This window comes from Sparus aurata, chromosome 1, assembly GCF_900880675.1.
Source record: "Sparus aurata chromosome 1, fSpaAur1.1, whole genome shotgun sequence".
Taxonomy (NCBI): Eukaryota; Metazoa; Chordata; class Actinopteri; order Spariformes; family Sparidae; genus Sparus; species Sparus aurata.
The window spans coordinates 6,284,417-6,308,126 of NC_044187.1; the positions used below are offsets into that span (position 1 = coordinate 6,284,417).

The following is a 23,710-nucleotide window of genomic DNA, read 5'->3' on the forward strand; positions in this document are numbered from 1 at the left end:
ATCTAAAACAAACAGACTGAAGAACACTTTCTTCCCACAGGCAGTGAAATGCACATTTTTTTTTTCTCAAAACAATGACAATAAAAATCTATTCTATTCTAGTGATTGAGTTCAGGAGTACATAGTTCAGGGTAGTGATCAAAAACTTTACACCCTTTATAATCAGGGTGTTGCATAAACATGGACTTTTAATCTGAAAGGGCTTCACATTCAGAGAATCTGGATCTACTCTGCTTCATTCAAGCAACCCAAAATAATTTAACTGACCCCAACAGAGATGTACGTCTCAAATATAAGTTCAAGTCCTCCTCAATAAAAACTTTCTCTGTGCATCTTCATATCAGCAACATCCCAAATCATCAAGAACCATTAAACTGTGGCACATTTCATTCTTATGGACACAAAATGTGACAATGTGAGCAATAAGCCAAAGCTAAAGGACAGAGTTGAAGTCAAATGTCTTGATATCCGGTGAACAAATAACAATCTCATAAATTAACAGAGGAGTAATTAGTTTAAAGCTGAAGTTTAAACGTTCTGCACACTAATGTTTCACCTACAGAGCTGTCCAACAGCTCCTTCACTTGTTGTGGAAGCTGGCTGTTGATTTGACTCAGCAGCAGAAATAATTGGAAAATGTAACATCTGTCAAAGTGTTTTACTACTGGACTTATGTTTGGTGTTAATGTGTGAAAATATAAACTGTACATGAAGTAAAATGTGATGCTCTCAGCTCACTGTCTCACTTTGAACTCACTTTATTGGCTTTGTCAGCCAGGACAGGTGAAAACCCAGAAGCTGATCAGAGACTTTTCAAATATTATTTATTATTCTGTAGAATTAAAAAATACATTTTGTTTAACATCTCATCAATTTCTATAATATAACTGACTGTACAGGTTAAAATAAGCTCTCAGTTTAAGCAGTAAGCTGATGTGAACAATAAATCATGTCTGACAGCTGGACATGATTCAGTTGAAGCTGCCGACTCCACGTTCTTCTAAACTTCCTGCTACATGCTGCTGCTGACTGTCTGTGCTGCTGACTCCTACCTGCTGCTGCTACTGAAAACTCAACATGAAAACTTTTGGAGCTGAAGGTAAATGTGTCCACTTCCCCCACATCCTCCACAGCCTCGCTCTCCTCTGTGATATTTCAATGTGGTAAATCTTTGTGTCCATCAGGTGAGTCCTGCCTCTGGTTCAGCTGCATCTGAAGAGAATCACAGAACACATGTGTAAAGTTTTAGTTGTGACTGTGACTGTAAATCTAAAGTCGGGATGTTTTATTGGATGCAGGAGTCTCTAACCTGACTGGACTTCACAGCATGTCTTCCTGCTGCTCTGTGTCTTCTGTCTGTGCTGCAGTGAAGTCTGAGACGTCCTCATAAACAGGACAAGAGTCCAACTGATGAGGAGAGACGACAAAATGAAGCTCAAAGGACCTCGTTCATGAACCGACATCAAATCAGATCAATCAAGTTATTATAACTGTGATATAGAGGAGGTTTTGTCAAGACGGCCTCTCTCTCTGTCTCACCTCTATCATCTCGACAGGTTCTTGTGGTTCAGTGGTGGAGCTCAGAGTTTTCTTCTTCCTGGATCGAGTCAAACAACAACAAATACAAAATTCCACATTGAGAAACTCATATCACTAAAACTAAATGAAGTCTGAAGAAGAAAACAAAAGAGCAGATGGATTCTGATTGTTTCACCTCATCCACAGACTCAGGAGAAGAAGAGGAATCAGCATCAAGACCACCACAGTCAACCTGATGATGTTCACTATCATTGTTGAATTCACTAGAAATACACACAGATATGTGATGAGAATCAGTAAATCACTTTTCCAGGTGATGCTGTCTGTTAATCAGTCAGTCAGAGTCCTCCACCTCTGACATGATGGAGGTTCCTCCCTGAACACAGCTACAGAAAAACTGTCTCTGAACGCAGACAGGAAATGTTATTTTCTCTGCACCAGTTATGAGTTGTTACATATTAACATGTTAATCTGGTCTGGTGCAGTAAACAGGTGTGTGTGCAGGTGAATGAAGATAACTCACCTGCCACAGTCAGATGTACGGTGGTTTTGTGTCTTCCTCTTCTGTTCTGGGCTTCACAGTAATAATTCCCACTGTGTTCAGCTCTGAAGTCAGTGATGGTGAAGATCTGTCCTGATGCTTTTGGTGAGTCTTCATTCTCCTTGTACCAGGTGTAATTAGCTGCTGGGTTAGCATCACTGCTACAGGTCAGAGTCACTGAACTGCCCTCCACTATCTCAGCAGAGGGACTCACTGACACAGAGGGAAGCTTTGGAGCATCTGGAGGAGATGATTTAACAAGTTATAAAATCAGCCACACATTGTGAACACTGAATGATCTCCATCAACAACCGCTGGAGCTTCTCAGTGAACTATAGCATCAGACTGTGGATGTGAAGCAGACAAAGCTTTCAATCATGATTATCACTCACATGTCACATCTATATAGAAATATTTAGACGTCCTCCTCCCCAGCTCGTTCTCAGCTGTACAGTAATACTCTCCAGAGTCAGAGGACTGGATGGAGCTGAAGACAAGCTGTGGTTCTTTACTGAGAGGTTGAAGGTCTGGATCTCCATTCTTCTTGTACCAGGTGTAAGTAGCTGCTGGGTTAGCATCACTGCTACAGGTCAGAGTCACTGAACTGCCCTCCACTATCTCAGCAGAGGGACTCACTGACACAGAGGGAAGTCTTGGAGCATCTGGAGGAGATATGAACATATTAACATTAATTTCTGGATGCAGATGAGTTTTCATGAGTGCAATTTGATATTTAATTGTTTATTATATATGATATTATATTCCTGGTTAGCACAAGCTACAAAATCCATATATATTATATTTCCCTTACTGCAGTCAAAGCTTCCTCTACACTGCTGTCCGCCAGTGAATTTATGGTACAAACTGATGATGTTTGTTCTTTAATTTAAACGCTTTCTACGAACATCATTTCTCAGAGACAGAGTTGATAACAGGACTCTGGACACATTACATGTTGGATGTGTATTTATGTGTGGCAGCATCTGAAACTTTAGAGGTGGTTTTCTGGATCAATGAACATCTGTGCAGATCTGGAAACAGTTTGTAAATCAAACATCATTTCATCATCTACTGTAGCTGCTCAGTGAACAACAGCAGCAGACTGTGAAGGTGAAACAGGCAGAGCTGGAGAAAGTGCACCATCAGCAAAACACCTGACTGGGTAATAAAGTTTTTAAAAGTCATTAGTTGATTTAAATCAGCTGCATTTTACTCACATTCAACTCCAATAGAGATGTATTTAGACGTCCTCCTCCCCAGCTCGTTCTCAGCTGTACAGTAATACTCTCCAGAGTCAGAGGACTGGATGGAGCTGAAGACAAGCTGTGGATCTTTACTGAGAGGTTGAAGGTCTGGATCTCCATTCTCCTTGTACCAGGTGTATTTAGCTGCTGGGTTAGCATCACTGCTACAGGTCAGAGTCACTGAACTGCCCTCCACTATCTCAGGAGAAGAACTCTCTGAGAAATGATCAACACTCAGGACATCTGGAGGAGAAAACATGAATGGTAAATGGTCTGCATTTTTATAGCGCTTTTCCAGTCTAACAACAGCTCAAAGCGTTGTACAATACATGCCACATTCACCCATTCACACACACATTCATACACTGACGACGGAGACTGCCATGCAAGGTGCCAACTGCTCATCAGGAGCAATTTGGGGTTCAGTATCTCAAGAACACTTCGACATGCAACTAGGGGGAGCCGGGATTCGAACTGGTCACCTTACAATTGCTAGACGACGCGCTCTACCCACTGAGCCCTCAACACACTTGAACACTTTTTACATTTCATTTAAATATGTGTGTTGGCATTAGGGATCCACATCAGAGAAACTAAACCTAGTTCATCTTACTTGTGATTCAAATTAAAAACATAAATCACACAAAGACTCAAAATGTCTCACAGTTCATCAGTGCTGAAGGCAGCAGATCAATGAAATGATCCTGGTTCAGAGTCTTTGGACAGTTTCATGTTTACTCATCAACTCTAGTAGTTAAATAAGAGGAGTGCACATGAAATCTTTTCACAAGTTGGTAAAAGAACATGAGTGGAAAGAATGAAGTTAGATACTTCATTGTCTTCATGTTTTGTGAACTAACCAGAATCAAAACAGTTAAAAACTGAAACCATCAAGTGTTTTGTGTCAGAAATTAGAGACTGGTTGATAACAAATTAATTAATGAAAGTGTCAACAAAAGATACGAACAGATAAACATGGAATCACTGTGAGGTGTATTGTAAATGAAAAATAACTGACATGCTAAAGACATGAAGGTAAATCTTGTTTCACATAATCTCCAGTGTGAGCTGATATTTAACTGTTTAATTTTGCAGACAGACAATGAAAGATATTTATGCATCATGTCAACAATCTCATGGGGCTGTGATTTGGTTGCTACCCAATTCTGCACAATGAATCACCAAATACCACTGAATTACATGTAGTTAAGGTCCAGTACAACAGGTCGGCTCAAAAGGCTCCACCAGGTGTTATTTTCAGTGGACGACTGTAAGTAAACTCACACAGTGGAGGAGAGCGGCAGTTCTCATGTCCTTCTACAGCACAGGAAAAGCTGTCTGTAGGAGTGAAGTAGTCTGAACAATAAGAAGATGTTTGTCCCTGAATGATCCGTCCATTCTTGTACCAGACGTAGTGAAGACGACCAGGTAGAAGACAACTGCTGTGACACTTCAGCACTGCCCAGAGTTTAGAGGGATAGACCTGATATCTGTTCAGCCTCACCTGCAGATCTGAATATGTGAGTAAGAAACAAAAGTCTTCAATTTCGACTGAATGTCAACATACAGACAAACACACACACACACACACACACACACACACACACACACACACACACACACACACACACAAAGATATTGCAACATAGAAGTTAATAAATATTCAGGTGAAAATGTTACCTGTGACACTCAAAGTGACTCCAGGTGAGCCAGTATAACTCCCACCTGGTTGGTTTGTTATGATCCTGAACTTGTACTCAGCTGAGTCGCTCTCTCTCAGGTCTGTGATTCTCAGACTGCAGCTCATCTCAGAACAACTGTACTCAACACGATCTTGATAATCTGAGTCTGTTCTCAGATCCACAGGTTCTTTTCCACTCAGTTTAGTAAACCAGAATGTTTCTTTAACTTCAGTATAACGGCCATATTTCCAGGATGGGTATCTGTAGGTGCAGCTCATGTCCACTGTTGATCCTTTTAAGGCACAGATCTCAGTAGAGCTGTAAGTCACTCCCCAGCCATCCTGACCCTGTATCACTGTAACACAGAGAACATCAGAAAACACAATGACACTGAATAACAGAGGAAAATTATATACATAAAAATGCGGCTCAATATAATTTTTGATATCATATTCCTGGTGAGCACAAGCTACAAAATCCATATATATTATATTTCCTTTGCTGTAGTCAGAGCTTCCTCTACATTGGTGTCTTTCACTGAATTTGTGGTACAAACTGATGATGTTGGTTCTGTAATTTCATCACTTTCTACAATACTGAAAAAGTTGCTTTGTAATCAAATCCAGTCAGCAATTTTGTTTTCATGTATCTGATGAAACAAACTACTAATATATGAACATCATTTCTCAGAGACTGAGTTGATAACAGGACTCTGGACACATTACATGTTGGATGTGTATTTATGTGTGGCAGCATCTGAAACTTTAGAGGTGGTTTTCTGGATCAATGAACATCTGTGCAGATTTTTTAAAGTTTTTAAAAATCATTAGTTGATTTAAATGAGCTGTGCTCTACTCACATTTCACATTAATATAGATGTATTCAGACGTCCTCCCCAGCTCGTTCTCAGCTGTACAGTAATACTCTCCAGAGTCAGAGGACTGGATGGAGCTGAAGACAAGCTGTGGTTCTTTACTGAGAGGTTGAAGGTCTGGATCTCCATTCTTCTTGTACCAGGTGTATTTAGCTGCTGGGTTAGCATCACTGCTACAGGTCAGAGTCACTGAACTGCCCTCCACTATCTCAGCAGAGGGACTCACTGACACAGAGAGAAGCTTTGGAGCATCTGGAGGAAGTTTGAACATGTATTTTTTTTAAGACATTACAAAAAATGGACTGATTAAATTGTTTTTGTTTCTTTTTGATTGTCCCCATTTTCACAGCAGCTGTTCATGTTGTTGACTATAATGGGAACTGACAGTCAATAACAAGCTGTTAGAAATGTTTAATTTCCAAAACCTTTACACATTGTTATCCATACTGTACATGCTGGTTGTGTTCAGGTCCTGTTTGCAGAGTCCTGACAGTGTGAATGTTGCTTCTCCTCTAGTTGTAACAGTTTAACTTTATCCAGTTACATATAATTCTGCTACATCTACAACTTTTAGAAGCCAGTGTGTCTGCACGTCTTTTTCCTGATACAGTGGATCAAACTCACAGACTGGAGGAGAGCCGTAGTTCTCATGTCCTTTCAAAGCACAAGAGATGATGTCTCCAGGATAAACCCGGCCTTTAAAAGAAGATGTCTCCACCCCTGTGACTTTCTGTCCGTTCTTGAACCAGACGTAGGAAAGACGACCAGCTGGACTGCAGCTGCTGTGACACTTCAGCTCTGCCTCAGTATCAGACTGGTGGACTGTTATTCTGCTCACCTGCACCTGCAGAGCTGGATATGAGAACAAGAAACAATATTATTATCACTGGTTCTAACAGAAATCACTGATATATGTACACACACGACAACACAACAGTTACTATTCCTAGAACTAGCAGTGAACATTAGTGCCAACACAACAGTAATTATTACACAAACTCATGATGATCCATCATTTTCAACATGTTCACTGTTTCTAAATGTTCTATGTTGATGTTTTACATCAGTGTGTGTTCATCAGTACCTGTGACAGTCAGAGTTGTACCAGGTAAACTACTCCTCCATTCAAAGCTTCTTGTTGTGAATTTGAAGTGATACTGAGCTGAATCACTCTCTGTCAGGTCAGTGATTCTCAGAGTGGAGCGTCCTGTCTCTGATTCAAGGACCTGAACACGACCTGCAAACTGGGAGTCTTCACTAAGGTCCTCAGGCTGTGAAGGACTCTGCCACTGATGAGGACGTTCAGGACTGAACCAGACTTTAGATCTGATAGTTTCAAAACTGCTGTAAGTGCAAGAAATGTCCACTGATGAGCCTTTGAAGGCACAGATGCTTCTGTCAGTGTAAATCACTCTGTTGCAGGTTTGACCATCAACACCTGAAAGATAAAACAAAGTTTGGGTCATTTTAAACCAGAGTTGATGAAGAGTCACAATGAAGGTCTCCATATTAAAATACATGTAGTTATCAGACTCCATCAGATGGTGTTATGTTAGTGTAGTAAACTCACACACTGGAGGAGAGGGGAAATCCTCATGTCCTTCAACAGCACAGGAAAAACTGTCTGCAGAATTAAAGTTTCCTGAGTTAGTAGAAGATGTTTGTGACTGAATTTGCTGTCCATTTTTGTACCAGATGTAATAAGAATGAGAAGGTAGACGACAACTGCTGAGACACTCCAGCTGTGCCCAGCGTGTAGAGACATGTAATCTCTTCACCTTCACCTGCAGATCTAAATGTGTGAACAAGAAACAGAAGTCTCCATTTCAGACTGAATGTCAACACACACAAACACACACACAAAGATATTGCAACACAGAACTTACTAAATATTTAGATGAAAATCTTACCTGTGACCCTCAAAGTAACTCCAGGTGAACCAGTATATCTCCCACCTGGTTGGTCTGTAATGAACATGAACTTGTACTCAGCTGAGTCGCTCTCTCTCAGGTCTGTGATTCTCAGAGTGCAGCTCTTCTCAGAACAACTGTACTCAACACGAAGTTGATGATCTGAGTCTGTTCTCAGATCCACAGGTTGTTTTCCACTCAGTTTAGTAAACCAGAATGTTTCTTTAACTTCAGTATCAACACCATCTATTCTGGATGGGTATGTGTAGGAGCAGCTCATGTTTACTGTTGATCCTTTTAAGGCACAGATCTCAGTAGAGCTGTAAGTCACTCCCCAGCCATGCTGACCCTGTATCACTGTAACACAAGAAGACATCTGCTTTGATCAATTCACAAAGACAAATCATTTTACATAGAGTAGTAACACAAAAGATGTTACCCCCACACATGTCAACTTCCCTTTTCTGGTAACTGTCTACCTCCTGATAAAAATAATGGTTCATGGCTTTAATATGGTTTCTGAATGGAATGAGCCTGAACACAAACAGAGAAGACCAAGTCTGAGCTTAGTTAGTCATAGTCAGTGCAAAAGAAGAGTGGAAGATGTGAACATGCTTTCTACAGTTAAACTCAGTGTGCACCCAGTCTGAAGGTGCAGTGAAGTGAACAGGAATGTATTGAACCTGTGACCTTTAATGCAGTTTACTGACCAGGATAAGAGGAGAAATATTATTTACTAGAGTCTGTGCTGTTCTTGGCAGGGTTGGGAGGGTTACTTTAAAAATGTAGTCCGATACAGTTACTAATTACCTGTTAAAAAATGTAGTCAGTAATGTAATCCAAGTACCACAATATTAAAGTAATGTAACTTGATTACTTTAAGTTACTTTTGGATTACCTCAAAACAAACGCAAATAAAGACTTCACATAGTCTTTATAGAACACATAAAGGAAATTAAAAATGTAATTAATTGTAGGGTATGTTAGATTTATTCAGTTTTATTCATTGACTACTAACTATTCAGCTGTATTCAAGAATTACATCACATATTACAATAATAATAATAATAATAATAATAATAATAATAATAATAATAATAATGGTAACAACTATTATTAGTGTTATTGTAACTGCTAGGCCTATTTCCAGTAATAGCAGTAGTAAAACACCCCCACATATAGGATGTGTGTCACTTATTTGTCCCCCAAAATTACCCATACAATTTCCTAATATAATCATGCTATTTTAATACCTTGTTGTGATCTAAAGTGTTAGTGACCCATTTCAATCACTGCAGGTGTTTCAGGCAATTTTGTGACGTACAAGCCCCACAAGGTGGCAGTAGCTACATTTCAAGTGCCTATGGGGCTCTCGAAAGTCAACGAGTTTTCCACGATGAAGTCCGTGGAATTGTTTCACAATAAAAGCCTACTGAGCTATTTATGCTAGAGGACTTTTAATTTGAGACGGACACAGGAAGTGTTGAGTTTGTATTAACAATGTAATGTCTTCATTTTAACAGGGCAAACTGGAGCGAACCAAAACGAGCCTTCGTACTACAGCATGTTAAATTATATCAGAAATAAAAACTTCTGTGATCATTTAGCTAAATGAAAAAAAAGCTAAACACGTACCATTCCCGGTCACCAGCAGCACCACCCACGGACCCAGTAGTAGTACCTAGTAGCAGCAGCAGCAGCAGCAGTAGTTGTAACAATGACAGCCCGAGCCTGGTTAGCAGGGTAACTAATGTTAACTTTAGCTAACAGAATTTCTGTGTAGCTAGCTAACATTCGCAGTTTCGCTTACCATTAAAGGGACAGTGTGTAATATATCAAGTATTTAGCGCCATCTAGCTGTGAGGTTCTACATTGCAACACTCCTTTGCTCACCCCTCCCATTCTGAAGACGTTGGAGACTTTCCACAAGCTACGGTGGCCCTGATGGACAAGAAACTCATTTTCAAAATATGAACTCTTTCCCAACAGCGTTGAGTATTTCTACTGATTCAAGTAATGAGGTAAAGATGTAGTTAGTTATTTTTATTGTTAGTTACAAGCATTTTTGCTGAGCTCCCTCTCAGTTCCACAGTCAAGCTAGCTCTGAGCGAAAACGCATTTAGCCTGACTACGTAGCACCACGTAGCGCTTTGCGCACATTTATTCATCATTCGTCATCATATATTTTAATTGTAATCCAACTAATAATCCCAATTTTTTCCAGATGTATCTGTAATCTGATTATGTCTTTTTTTTCTGTAACTGTAACGGAATACAGTTACTGTTTTTTTTAATCCTAATTACGTAACGCCGTTACATGTAGTCCATTACTCCCCAAGCCTGGTTCTTGGTCAGTTCTCTCTGTTCACTCTGTGATCAGGATGCTGCTGAGTGTGAAAACTACAAAAATAAAAGCAGAACACTGAGGTGTCAAACTGCTTCAAGCAGCTATGATGTAATGATAAGCTGTCTGCATATAGCATGGAAACATCACACTGAGGTCAGACAGCACTAACAGAACTAGCAGGGAGTGGTGCGGATGTACGATCATATGCAAGAAGTACAGTCAGTTTTTGGGGTTTTACTGTGAGAACAATATCCCTCCAAAAAACTTCACTGTGATAAAAGTAGCTGCAGATACAAACTAATCGTCCTCCACATGAGCTGCTGCTTCTGCAGCCAGGGTCGACTTTAGAACACATTAAACAGGAAGAGAAGGGAAAAGTTCTGAAAACCCCAAATATTCTCAGTTTACAGCGTGTAAAAGTGCTGAGCACACAGCTACCTCATGCAAAAGTCCAGATTCCCTCTTTAAATGCAGTAAATGTAACTGTACCTGACACAGAGAGAAGGAAGACCACAAATCCACTCACTGCTGCAGTTAAACTCATATCTGCTCCTCTGATCTCTCTGTGAGGTTTCAGAGACAATAAAACATGTCAGCAGATAAAATAATGATGCACACAGGAGGTTTACAGTATCAGTCACATCTACAAACAATTCTACTTACAATGAAGACGGACGTCGTCTTGAGAGAAGCCGTTCCTCAGTCGTCAGTGAGCAGAAGACAGATATCAGGCTCTTAAACCACTAGATGTACTTCCTCTTTAGCTTATTAACATACATGACGTGCCAAATGCGAGTCAACACCCACATTGTACTAAAGCTGTGTTGTCTTGCAAAGTATGAATTCAATAATAAATGCAGTATGGGATGCATTAAGTCACATTTTTCATTGTAAATATTTACAGCTGCCCTCTACAGTTCATCTCTCTGTGCTCTGAGGCAGGATGTCACACAGTCTGCAGGTGTAGTGAAGGAACAGGAATGCATTGTACCTGTGAACCACGAGGCAGTTTGACTGAAGAGGATGAAGAGCAGAGGGTTCATTATAAGAGAGGATGGAGAATGACATGTTGTTGCTGCTTCCTGGTTTGTTTCTTCTCTGTTCACTCTGCAGTCAGGTTGCTGCTGTGTGCAGAGAAAAGCAGAACACTGAGCCGTGAGAAACTCACACGTCTGTTAGTGTTAACACCACATGAACACGTGACACACATAGTTCAAGAAGACTGGTAGGATCTGATGAGGACACACAACGGTTTTTAATGACTTTGGCTCATTTAGGTGGTTCAGATTGATCAACTGTGCAGAGATGTCCAACATGTAGATCGGGATAAAATCAAAAAAGTGTCACCTAACATTTTGAAAAAAAACAGCCAAACCTCACAGAGTGCAGAGAAACAGAACAAAACTATCTGCATGGCTACACACCACTGAAGGTAAGAGAGAAAGTGTCTTTATGTAATTTGGGTGAACTGACCCTTTAAAGCAGACAGAGGAGGAAGCACTTACAGTGATGAAGCCTGAATGTGCCACACTTAAACTTCCCCACTAGAGGGCAGTGAACCATCAGAGATACTGAATCAGGAGCCTGAAACAACATTTTATCCTCCATCAGTGAATGTTACATTACATTCAGATTTATTTTATCTTCACATTTTATCACTAAAACTTCATTTTGACTTGTTTACTCTGGACATTTAATTCATGAAGCATCAAAGGTAGAAAGAGTGGTTCAACAGTAAGGTGAGGACCCTGCTAAGGTCCTGGGATTCTGTGTTTAAGTCTGGGGACCTGCAGGACTACAAGCAAGCTCAGCGAAGCCTGAGGAGAGACATCAATGAGGCCAAACGCAGCTACAAGCAGCGCATAGAGGAGCACTTTAACAGCAACAACTCCAGAAGCATGTGGCAGGGGAGAAAGACTCTGACTGGCTATAACGACAGCTACACAGCCACCAACTCCACAGACCGCACACTGCCAGACTACCTCAACCACTTCTTTTCTTGCTTTGACCGCCGGATTGCTGCTGACACACACCCTGCTCTACCAGGGAAGGACAACGCCATTCAGCTGGACCAACATCAGGTCAGATCCACCCTGCGTAGAGTCAACGCCAGGAAAGCAGCTGGTCCAGACTGAGTCACCGGTAGGATTCTCAAGTCCTGCACAGACCAGCTAGCTGAGGTATTCACCACCATCTTCAACCTGTCACTACTACAATCTGCAGTCCCCACCTGCCTGAAGTCAGCCACCATCATTCCAGTCCCAAAGAAAGGTACAGTGAACTGCCCTAATGACTATCGCCAAGTTGCTCTCACCCCCATAAACACAAAATGTTTTGAGAGACTCATCCTCTCTGACATTAAATCTGCCCTCCCTGCTGACCTGGACCAACACCAGTTTGCCTATCGAGTGAACAGATCACCAGAGGATGCTCCACTCCACACAGCCCTGACACACCTGGACCAGCCCAACACGTATGTAAGAGTGCTGATTGTGGACTTCAGCTCAGCATTCAACACGGTCATCCCCCATAAACTGATCTACAAACTGAGCAACCTGGGCTTAGGCAGTTCACTGTGCACATGGATACAGGACTTTCTTAGCAACAGACCACAACACATCAGGATGGGAGGCCACACATCATCCACTCTCATCCTGAACACTGGCACACCACAGGGATGTGTCCTCAGCCCACTCCTCTACTCCGTCTTCACCCATGACTGCTCCCCCATCCACCCCAACAACACTATCGTCAGATTTGCTGATGACACGACCATCGTAGTATTGATGACAAATAAAAACAAGTCAGCCAACAGGGAGGAGATTCAGCATCTGACAGAATGGTGTTCGGAAAATAACCTGGACTTAAACACCTTGAAAATCAAGGAACTGATTGTGGATTTCCTGAAATCCAAACGCACAGAGCTCTCTTCCCTCTACATGCACGGGAGGAGGTAGAGAGGGTAGAGAGCTTTAAGTTCCTTTGGGTTCACATCTCGGCCGACCTCACCTGGACCACACACATCTCTCATCAGGTGGGGAAGACCCAACAGAGACTTTACTTCCTCAGGAAGCTGAAGCACGCTCACCTCCCTCAACACCTGCTGACCAACTTCTATCAGTCAGCGATAGAAAGCCTCCTGACCTACTGCTGCACGGTGTGTTTCTCCAGCTGCACAGCACAGGACAGGAAGGACCTGCAGCGGGTGGTGAGGACAGCGGAGCGTGTCATCAGGACGACACTACCCCCTCTCAGAGACATTTACACTGGCCAACTCAAAAAGAAGGCCAGCTGTATTGTTAAGGACCCCACTCACCCAGGACATTACCTGTTCTCCCCCCTGCCCTCTGGGAAGAGATATAGATCCATCAGATCTAAAACAAACAGACTGAAGAACACTTTCTTCCCACAGGCAGTTAAATGCACATTTTTTTCTGAAAACAATGACAATAAAAATCAATTCTATTCTAGTGATTGAGTTCATGAGTACATAGTTCAGGGTAGTGATCAAAAACTTCACACCCTTTATAATCAGGGTGTTGCATAAACATGGACTTTTATACTGAAAGGGCTTCACATTTAGAGAATCTGGATCTACTCTGCTTCATTCAAGCAACCCAAAATAATTTATTCATACCTAACGGAGATTTACAGCTCAAATATTAGTTCAGGTCCTCCTCAGTAAAAACTTTCTTTGTGCATCTTCATATCAGCAACATCCCAAATCATCAAGAACCATTAAACACTGGCACATTTCATTCTTATGGACACAAAATGTGAGAAAGAAGCCAAAGCTAAAGGACAGAGTTCAATTTAAATGTCTTGATATCTGGTGAACAAATAATAATCTCAAACATTAACAGAAGAATAATTAGTTTAAAGCTGAAGTTTAAACGTTCTGCACACTAATGTTTCACCTACAGAGCTGTCCAACAGCTCCTTCACTTGTTGTGGAAGCTGGCTGTTGATTTGACTCAGCAGCAGAAATAATTGGAAAATGTAACATCTGTCAAAGTGCTTTACTACTGGACTTATGTTTGGTGTTAATGTGTGAAAATATAAACTGTACATGAAGTAAAATGTGATGCTCTCAGCTCACTGTCTCACTTTGAACACACTTTATTGGCTTTGTCAGCCAGGACAGGTGAAAACCCAGAAGCTGATCAGAGACTTTTCAGATGTTATTTATTATTCTGTAGAATTTCAAAATACATTTTGTTTAACATCTCATCAATTCCTATAATATAACTGACTGTACAGGTTAAAATAAGCTCTCACAGTTTAAGCAGTAAGCTGATCTGAACAATAAATCATGTCTGACAGCTGGACATGATTCAGTTGAAGCTGCCGACTCCACGTTCTTCTAAACTTCCTGCTACATGCTGCTGCTGACTGTCTGTGCTGCTGACTCCTACCTGCTGCTGCTACTGAAAACTCAACATGAAAACTTTTGGAGCTGAAGGTAAATGTGTCCACTTCCCCCACATCCTCCACAGCCTCGCTCTCCTCTGTGATATTTCAATGTGGTACTTCTTTGTGTCCATCAGGTGAGTCCTGCCTCTGGTTCAGCTGCATCTGAAGAGAATCACAGAACACATGTGTAAAGTTTTAGTTGTGACTGTGACTGTAAATCTAAAGTCGGGATGTTTTATTGGATGCAGGAGTCTCTAACCTGACTGGACTTCACAGCATGTCTTCCTGCTGCTCTGTGTCTTCTGTCTGTGCTGCAGTGAAGTCTGAGACGTTCTCATACTCAGGAAAAGAGTCCAACTGATGAGGAGAGACGACAAAATGAAGCTCAAAGGACCTCGTTCATGAACCGACATCAAATCAGATCAGTCAAGTCATTATGACTGTGATATAGAGGAGGTTTGTCAAGACGGCCTCTCTCTCTGTCTCACCTCTATCATCTCGACAGGTTCTTGTGGTTCAGTGGTGGAGCTCAGAGTTTTCTTCTTCCTGGATTGAGTCCAACAACAACAAATACAAAATTCCACATTGAGAAAGTCACATCACTAAAACTAAATGAAGTCTGAAGAAGAAAACAAAAGAGCAGATGGATTCTGATTGTTTCACCTCGTCCACAGACTCAGGAGAAGAAGAGGAATCAGCATCAAGACCACCACAGTCAACCTGATGATGTTCATTATCATTGTTGAATTCACTAGAAATACACACAGATATGTGATGAGACTCAATAAATCACTTTTCCAGGTGATGCTGTCTGTTAATCAGTCAGTCAGAGTCCTCCACCTCTGACATGATGGAGGTTCCTCCCTGAACACAGCTACAGAAAAACTGTCTCTGAACGCAGACAGGAAATGTTATTTTCTCTGCACCAGTTATGAGTTGTTACATATTAACATGTTAATCTGGTCTGGTGCAGTAAACAGGTGTGTGTGCAGGTGAATGAAGATAACTCACCTGCCACAGTCAGATGTACGGTGGTTTTGTTTCTTCCTCTTCTGTTCTGGACTTCACAGTAATAATTCCCACTGTGTTCAGCTCTGACGTCAGTGATGGTGAAGATCTGTCCTGATGCTTTTGGTGAGTCTTCATTCTCCTTGTACCAGGTGTAATTAGCTGCTGGGTTAGCATCACTGCTACAGGTCAGAGTCACTGAACTGCCCTCCACTATCTCAGCAGAGGGACTCACTGACACAGAGGGAAGCTTTGGAGCATCTGGAGGACATGTCAACATATTTAACATTAATTTTGTATTGTAGATGAGATTTCACAGTGAAATTGGATATTTAATTGTTTATTTTAAGTGATATGATATTCTTGGTTAGCAGAAGCCACAAAATTTTACATTTCCTTTGCTGCATTCAGAGCTTCCTCTACATTGTTGTCCTGCAGTGAATTTGTGGTACAAACTAATGATGTAGGTTCTGTAATCTAATCACTTTCTACAACACTAAAAAAGTTGCCATGTAATCAAATCCAGTCAGCAAGTTTGTTTTCATGTATCTGGTGAAACAAACTACTAATATATGAACATCATTCCTCAGAGACAGAGTTGATAACAGGACTCTGGACACATTAGATGTTGGATGTGTATTTATGTGTGGCAGCATCTGAAACTTTAGAGGTGGTTTTCTGGATCAATGAACATCTGTGCAGATCTGGAAACAGTTTGTAAATCAAACATCATTTCATCATCTACTGTAGCTGCTCAGTGAACAACAGCAGCAGACTGTGAAGGTGAAACAGGCAGAGCTGGAGAAAGTGCACCATCAGCAAAACACCTGACTGGGTAATAAAGTTTTAAAAGTCATTTGTTGATTTAAATCAGCTGCGTTTTACTCACATTTCACATTAATATAGATGTATTTAGACACCTTCCCCCACAGCTCGTTCTCAGCTGTACAGTAATACTCTCCAGAGTCAGAGGACTGGATGGAGCTGAAGACAAGCTGTGGTTCTTTACTGAGAGAATGAAGGTCTGGATTTCCTTTGTTCTTGTACCAGGTGTAGTTAGCTGCTGGGTTAGCATCACTGCTACAGGTCAGAGTCACTGAACTGCCCTCCACTATCTCAGCAGAGGGACTCACTGACACAGAGGGAAGCTTTGGAGCATCTGCAGGAGAAAACATGAACACATTTTACATTTAATTTAAATATGTGTGTTGGCATTAGGGATCCACATCAGAGAAACTAAAGCTAGTTCATCTAACTTTTAATTCAAACTGAAAACATAAAGCAGACAAAGACTCAAATTGTCTCACAGTTCATCAGTGCTGAAGGCAGCAGATCAATGAAATGATCCTGGTTCAGAGTCTTTGGACAGTTTCATGTTTACTCATCAACTCTAGTAGTTAAATAAGAGGAGTGCACATGAAATCTTTTCACAAGTTGGCAAAAGAACATGAGTGGAAAGAATGAAGTGAGATACTTCATTGTCTTCATTTATGTTTTGTGAACTAACCAGAATCCAAACAGTTAAAAGCTGAAACCATCAAGTGTTTTGAATCAGAAATTAGAGACTGGTTGATAACAAATGAATTAATGAAAGTGTCAACAAAAGATAAAAACAGATGAACATGGAATCACTGAGGTTTTTCAGTTTAATTTTGCAGACAGACAATGAAAGATATTTATGCATCATGTCTACAATCTCATGGGGCTGTGTTTTGATTGTCACCCAGTTCTGCACAATGAATCACCAAATACCACTGAATTACATGTAGTTAAGGTCCAGTACAACAGGTCGGCTCAAAAGGCTCCACCAGGTGTTATTTTAGTGGACGACTGTAAGTAAACTCACACAGTGGAGGAGAGCGGCAGTTCTCATGTCCTTCTACAGCACAGGAAAAGCTGTCTGTAGGAGTGAAGGAGACTGAACAATAAGAAGATGTTTGTCCCTGAATGATCCGTCCATTCTTGTACCAGACGTAGTGAAGACGACCACGTAGAAGACGACTGCTGTGACACTTCAGCTCTGCCCAGCGTGTAGAGGCCTGTAAGCTGTTCACCCTCACCTGCAGATCTGAATATGTGAATAAGAAACGAAAGTCTTCATTTCACACTGAATGTCAAAACACAGACACAGACACACACACAGACACACAGACACACACACACACACACACACACACACACACACGTTCAGATAAAAATCTTACCTGTGACAGACAAAGTGACTCCATAGTAACCAGTATATCTCCCACCTTCTTGGTCTGTAATGAATCTGAACTTGTACTTCGCTGAGTCGCTCTCTCTCAGGTCTGTGATTCTCAGAGTGCATTTTTTGTTACCACAGATATACAGCACACGACCTGAATACTCTGAGTCTGTTTTCAGATCCACATATTCATTTCCATTCATTTTAGCAAACCAGAATGTTTCCTTAACTGTAGTGTCACGGTTATTGAATCTGGATGGGTATCTGTAGGTGCAGCTCATGTCCACTGTTGATCCTTTTAAGGCACAGATCTCAGTAGAGCTGTAAGTCACTCCCCAGTCATCCTGACCCTGTATCACTGTAACACAGAGAACATCAGAAAACTTCAGTTAACAATCAGTAAATGAGACAAAAGTTGATCAAACTACAAATATGATGTGGAGGAAAGGTAACATGGACGTGCTTTTAAGTCCTTGATTATCAGACTAATTACTGTCATCAACAGTTCTTAATCATGTGTCAACAAAAGTCGTCCACACAGAAAATTACTAAAAACATATTTTACAAACTTTTCTGAAATGTTGAAGAAAAGATGTATAAAATAGTCATGTTTCTCCACCCACATGTTAACTTCCCTTTAATATGCACTTTCTAACTAATGCTTTAAATAAATAACACTTTATGACTTTTGCATGTTATTTCTGAATGACACCAGATGAACACAAACAAAGGAAGAGTGGAAGATGTGTACATGCTTTCTACAGTTAAACTCAGTGTGCACCCAGTCTGAAGGTGCAGTGAAGTGAACAGGAATGTATTGAACCTGTGACCTTTAATGCAGTTTACTGACCAGGATAAGAGGAGAAATATTATTGATTAGAGTCTGTGCTGTTCTTGGTCAGTTCTCTCTGTTCACTCTGTGATCAGGATGCTGCTGAGTGTGAAAACTACAAAAATAAAAGCAGAACACTGAGGTGTCAAACTTCTTCAAGCAGCTATGATGTAATGATAAGCTGTCTGCATATAGCATGGAAACATCACACTGACGTCAGACAGCACTAACAGAACTAGCAGGGAGTGGTGCGGATGTACGATCATATACAAGAAGTACAGTCAGTTTTTGGGGTTTTACTGTGAGAACAATATCCCTCCAAAAAACTTCTCTGTGATAAAAGTAGCTGCAGATACAAGCTAATCGTCCTCCACATGAGCTGCTGCTTCTGCAGCCAGGGTCGACTTTAGAACACATTAAACAGGAAGAGAAGGGAAAAGTTCTGAAAACCCAAAATATTCTCAGTTTACAGCGTGTAAAAGTGCTGAGCACACAGCTACTTCATGCAAAAGTCCAGATTCCCTCTTTAAATGCAGTAAATGTAACTGTACCTGACACAGAGAGAAGGAAGACCACAAATCCACTCACTGCTGCAGTTAAACTCATATCTGCTCCTCTGATCTCTCTGTGAGGTTTCAGAGACAATAAAACATGTCAGCAGATAAAATAATGATGCACACAGGAGGTTTACAGTATCAGTCACATCTACAAACAATTCTACTTACAATGAAGACGGACGTCGTCTTGAAAGAAGCCGTTCCTCAGTTGTCAGTGAGCAGAAGTCAGATATCAGGCTCTTAAACCACTAGATATACTTCCTCTTTAGCTTATTAACATACATGACGTGCCAAGTGCGAGTCAACACCCACATCAGACTAAAGTTGTCTTCTCTTGCAAAGTATGAATTCAATACTAAATGCAGTATGGGATGCATTAAGTCACATTTTTGATTTTGATTGTAAATATTTACAGCTGCCCTCTACAGTTCATCTCTCTGTGCTCTGAGGCAGGATGTCACACAGTCTGCAGGTGTAGTGAAGGAACAGGAATGCATTGTACCTGTGAACCACGAGGCAGTTTGACTGAAGAGGATAAAGAGCAGAAGGTTCATCATAAGAGAGGATGGAGAATGACATGTTGTTGCTGTTTCCTGGTTTGTTTCTTCTCTGTTCACTCTGCAGTCAGGTTGCTGCTGTGTGCAGAGAAAAGCAGAACACTGAGCCGAGAGAAACTCCCACATCTGTTAGTGTTAACAGCACATGAACATGTGACACACATAGTTCAAGAAGACTGGTAGGATCTGATGAGGACACACAAAGGTTTTTAATGACTTTGGGCCATTTAGGTGGTTCAGACTGATAAACTGTGCAGAGATGTCCAACATTGTAGATTTGGATAAAAAAACAACAAAAACAAAGAACTAACATAAGAAAAAAACAGCCAAACCTCACAGTGTGAGAGAAACAGAACAAAACTACCTGCATGGCTACACACCACTGAAGGTAAGAGAGAAAGTGTCTTTTTGTAATTTGGGTGAACTGACCCTTTAAAGCAGACAAGAGGAGGAAGCACTCACAGTGATGAAGCCTGAATGTGCCACACTTAAACTTCCCATTAGAGGGCAGTGAACCATCAGAGATACTGAATCAGGAGCCTGAAACAACATTTTATCCTCCATCACTGAATGTTACATTACATTAAGATTTACTTTATTTTCATGAAGCCTCACAGGAATTGATTGAGTTCAGATTAGATTAGATTCAATTTTACTGTCATTGTGTACAGTTCAAGTACAGAGACAATGAAATGCAGTTAGCATCTAACCAGAAGTGCAAAAACAAGCAGTACAGTAGCGGTGGGGGAAAAAACATCGATTCTATAGCTGTCCAAAACGATTATTTTTCTAACGATTAATCTAGCGATTATTTTTTCGATTAGTCGACTAATCTAACGATTAATTTAACGTTACATGACCAAACAAAAGTAATGTAGTAACTGTAACTGTCCTTGGTAACTTATATGAGAAAAAAAATACCGCAGTTGTAGGCGGAGCAGCGCCTGTCCTCCAGCCTGTCCTACCAACTCTTCGTCACATTTCTGCCCAAAAAACCGCATCTTTCACCGGCAAAAACCCTTAACTCACTCAAGTGTTTGTTTTGATATAAATCACTGCGATGGTCAGCCCTACCAACCGAGACTTCAGTGAACTTTCCCCCAGAAAACAGCCTCCGTCCCCGCAAGTGACAGAGTCACGCAGCGACCTGTTTACTGATGGCGATTATGTAATAATGTAATTTAGCGTGAACAACGTAACTGTTCACCTTCCAGAATGTTTAGGGGGCCGGGATCTCATCACTACACATTATACACGGTCCGCGGGTGACAGGGGAGACACCTGGGAAACACCCCGACGTCATCATCATGACGTGTACCGTCACGTCTCTTTAGGAGCGGCAGCGCAGCTTTCTGTGTGAATTACATGGCGGTTCGTCTTTATTCCAGCAGTGCTTCGCACTGTTTGAATGACCGACGGCGGAGAATTGAAGAACCGCCGCTGCGGCGTTAATGCAGCTTCTCTGTGTGAGGGGAGCTATTCTCAGCCTCCGCAGGTACTACCACTTCCTGTTTGGGACGACGCGCCGACGCAAATTATTCATGTCGACGAATTTATGTCGTCGATTACGTCGACTACTTCGACGCGTTGTCCCAGCCCTAATCGATTCATAAACTTAAAAAAATCGATTTTTTTCTTAACGTTCCCACGTCTCTCTGGGCGCCCCCACGGGCTTCCGTACACAGCGTTGCAGAAAGCTTGGGGAAAGAAAGACAACAAATTTGTCTTCAAAATAAGAACTTTACATAGCACCTCATTGGAGTTTAGAACTGGGTTCTTAGCGGGGGGCTTTTAATTTGAAAGTAGCAACCGTTCCTAGCTTGCGCAACAACAACAAGCTAACAGCGAAGACAGCTTCAGAGACCGAGGAGACGCTAGCATCTCCTGGATCTCAGTGATGGACTGACTGCTGTGATCAGCTGTTTCCTGGTTTTAAAAATCCCCGGCTGTGGGGCGCACAACAGTGCAGGTCATCCACACCTCAGCCCATCTCACGCAATTTCCGGCATAACGACGTCTCGGATTTAGATCGGAATGGAGTTGGATATAAGTGTACCCTCCAAGGTGGCAAACTGGTGGACCAGGACAGATCCCCAATTTACCGGCTTCTGTCTAAATCCGCGGACCTAGCCGCAAAAAAGGATGGTCAATTTGGCGGCTTGCTGTCCAGTATAAAAGCGGCTATTAACTATGCAAACAAGGGCAGCCATGCACTGCAGGCACAAGGTCAAACAGAAGTGCACTAAAAGAAGGTGCAGGTCATAACATCCACACACAGTGTAGCCAGCACCTTCATTCCAAGCAGAGAGACAGCAACTTTTTCAAAACCCATATTCATCAAGTCAAAACACACCCTTTAAGGGCTTGCTTTTTTCATTCTGCAGCAGATTGTGCTATTAAAGTTGTGCTGTTGCGCATTTCATGAGAAGTTCTAATTTTTTATATAGCATAATGTGACCATAGATAGATGTTACCTTTTGTCTTAAGTTTGCCTTTGTGTGATTACATCATTGAAATCAGTTTATTTAAAAATCTTATCTTATACAAACTGTATTCTTTGATACCATAATTTGCCTTAATGCACTATGCATTGTATCAATTTTTGAATAGAGAATCAGTTGAATCGAGAATCGCTGAATCGAGAATCAATTTTGAATTGAATCGCGACCCTAAGAATCGGATTTGAATCGTGAGACACCCAAAGATTCACATCCCTACAGTACAGTGCAAGTGTTTTCAGAATAAATATTGCAGGAGATTATAGACAGATTTACAGTATTTACAGTAAATAAATAGAGTATAGGTCAGTCTAGGTTCAGTATGTGCACCGAGGTGTGGAGTCCAGGAGGGTGCAGACGTAGGGAAAAAGCTTCCCCTGAACCTGCTGGTCTGGGTGCAGAGTGACCTGTAGTGCCTCCTGGAGGGGAGGAGGGTGAACAGTCTGTGGTTGGGGTTGGAAAAGTCCTTGATGATGCTACGCGCCCTTTGTAGACATCGCTTGCTCTGGTGAGCCTCGATGGAGGAGAGTGAGGAACCGGTGATGTGTTGGGCCGATTTCACCACCCTCTGCAGTGCTTGCCGCTCAGACACAGAGCAGTTGGCATACCAAACTGTGACACAGTTGGTAAGGATGCTCTCGATGGTGCAGCGGTAGCAGTTTGTCAGAATCTGAGGAGACAGATGGATTTTCTTTAGTCTCCTCAGGAAGGAAAGACGCTGGTGAATCTTCATAGTCAGGGTGGAGGTGTTGAGGGTCCAAGAGAGGTCCTCGGAGATGTGGACACCCAGAAACTTGAAGTTTGTGACACGCTCAACCTCTGTTCCACGGATACGGATGGGTGTGTGTGCCATCATTTGACTTTCTGTAGTCAACAATGAGCTCTTTGGTCTTCTTGGTGTTGGGAGCCAAGTTGTTGTTGGTGCACCACACCGTTAGGTGCTGGACCTCCTCCCTGTAGGCCGACTCATCGTTGTTGCTGATGACAACCAACCGTTGTGTCATTTGCAAACTTGACAATGGTGTTTTAACCATGTGCAGATGTGCAGTCGTAGGTGAAGAGGAAGTAAAGGAGGGGGCTCAGCAAGCATCCTTGTGGAGCGCCAGTGTTCAGGATGAGGGTTGAGGAGGTGAGGTGATCTAACCTAACAGACTGTGGTCTGCTGGTTAGGAAGTCCAGAATCCAGTTGCAGAGGGATGTATTGATGCCGAGGTCACTGAGTTTGGTGATCAGTTTGGAGAGGATGATGGTGATGAATGCTGAACTGAAGTCGATGAACAGCATTCTCACGTAGGTGTTACCGTTGTCGAGGTGGGAGAGGGCGGAGTGAAGCCCTGTAGATCTTCTGTACTCCTGTTCTGGTGGTAGGAGAATTGGTAGGGGTCCAGTGTGAGTGGTAAACTGGTTTTGAGGTGAGCCAGGACCACTCGAAGCACTTTGTGATGAGTTCAGGAGTCCAGAGTTAAAAGTAGTTGTAATGACCTGAGTGTTGTCTTTAAAAGAAC

The 23,710-nt window shown here is 41.7% G+C and overlaps 1 protein-coding gene and 2 long non-coding RNA genes across 3 annotated transcripts; all 3 read right to left on the reverse strand.

Annotated features, from left to right (window-relative positions):
• Positions 1–807: 807 nt before the first annotated feature.
• On the reverse strand, positions 808–2,216 carry LOC115587759 (uncharacterized). The gene is made up of 5 exons (XR_003985160.1): positions 2,063–2,216; positions 1,715–1,802; positions 1,540–1,597; positions 1,310–1,407; positions 808–1,212 (listed from the first exon to the last, which is right to left on the reverse strand). It is a non-coding gene; the product is annotated as an uncharacterized LOC115587759 (long non-coding RNA).
• A 1,335-nt stretch (positions 2,217–3,551) lies between these two features.
• LOC115588634 (uncharacterized) lies at positions 3,552–23,058 on the reverse strand. The gene is made up of 5 exons (XM_030429347.1): positions 22,589–23,058; positions 17,405–17,661; positions 16,448–16,717; positions 5,157–5,361; positions 3,552–3,567 (listed from the first exon to the last, which is right to left on the reverse strand). Exons 1-5 carry the CDS (start codon positions 23,056–23,058, stop codon positions 3,552–3,554), a joined length of 1,218 nt encoding a protein of 405 aa, XP_030285207.1.
• On the reverse strand, positions 14,306–15,695 carry LOC115587646 (uncharacterized). The gene is made up of 5 exons (XR_003985110.1): positions 15,562–15,695; positions 15,214–15,301; positions 15,039–15,096; positions 14,810–14,907; positions 14,306–14,712 (listed from the first exon to the last, which is right to left on the reverse strand). It is a non-coding gene; the product is annotated as an uncharacterized LOC115587646 (long non-coding RNA).
• Positions 23,059–23,710: the final 652 nt, after the last annotated feature.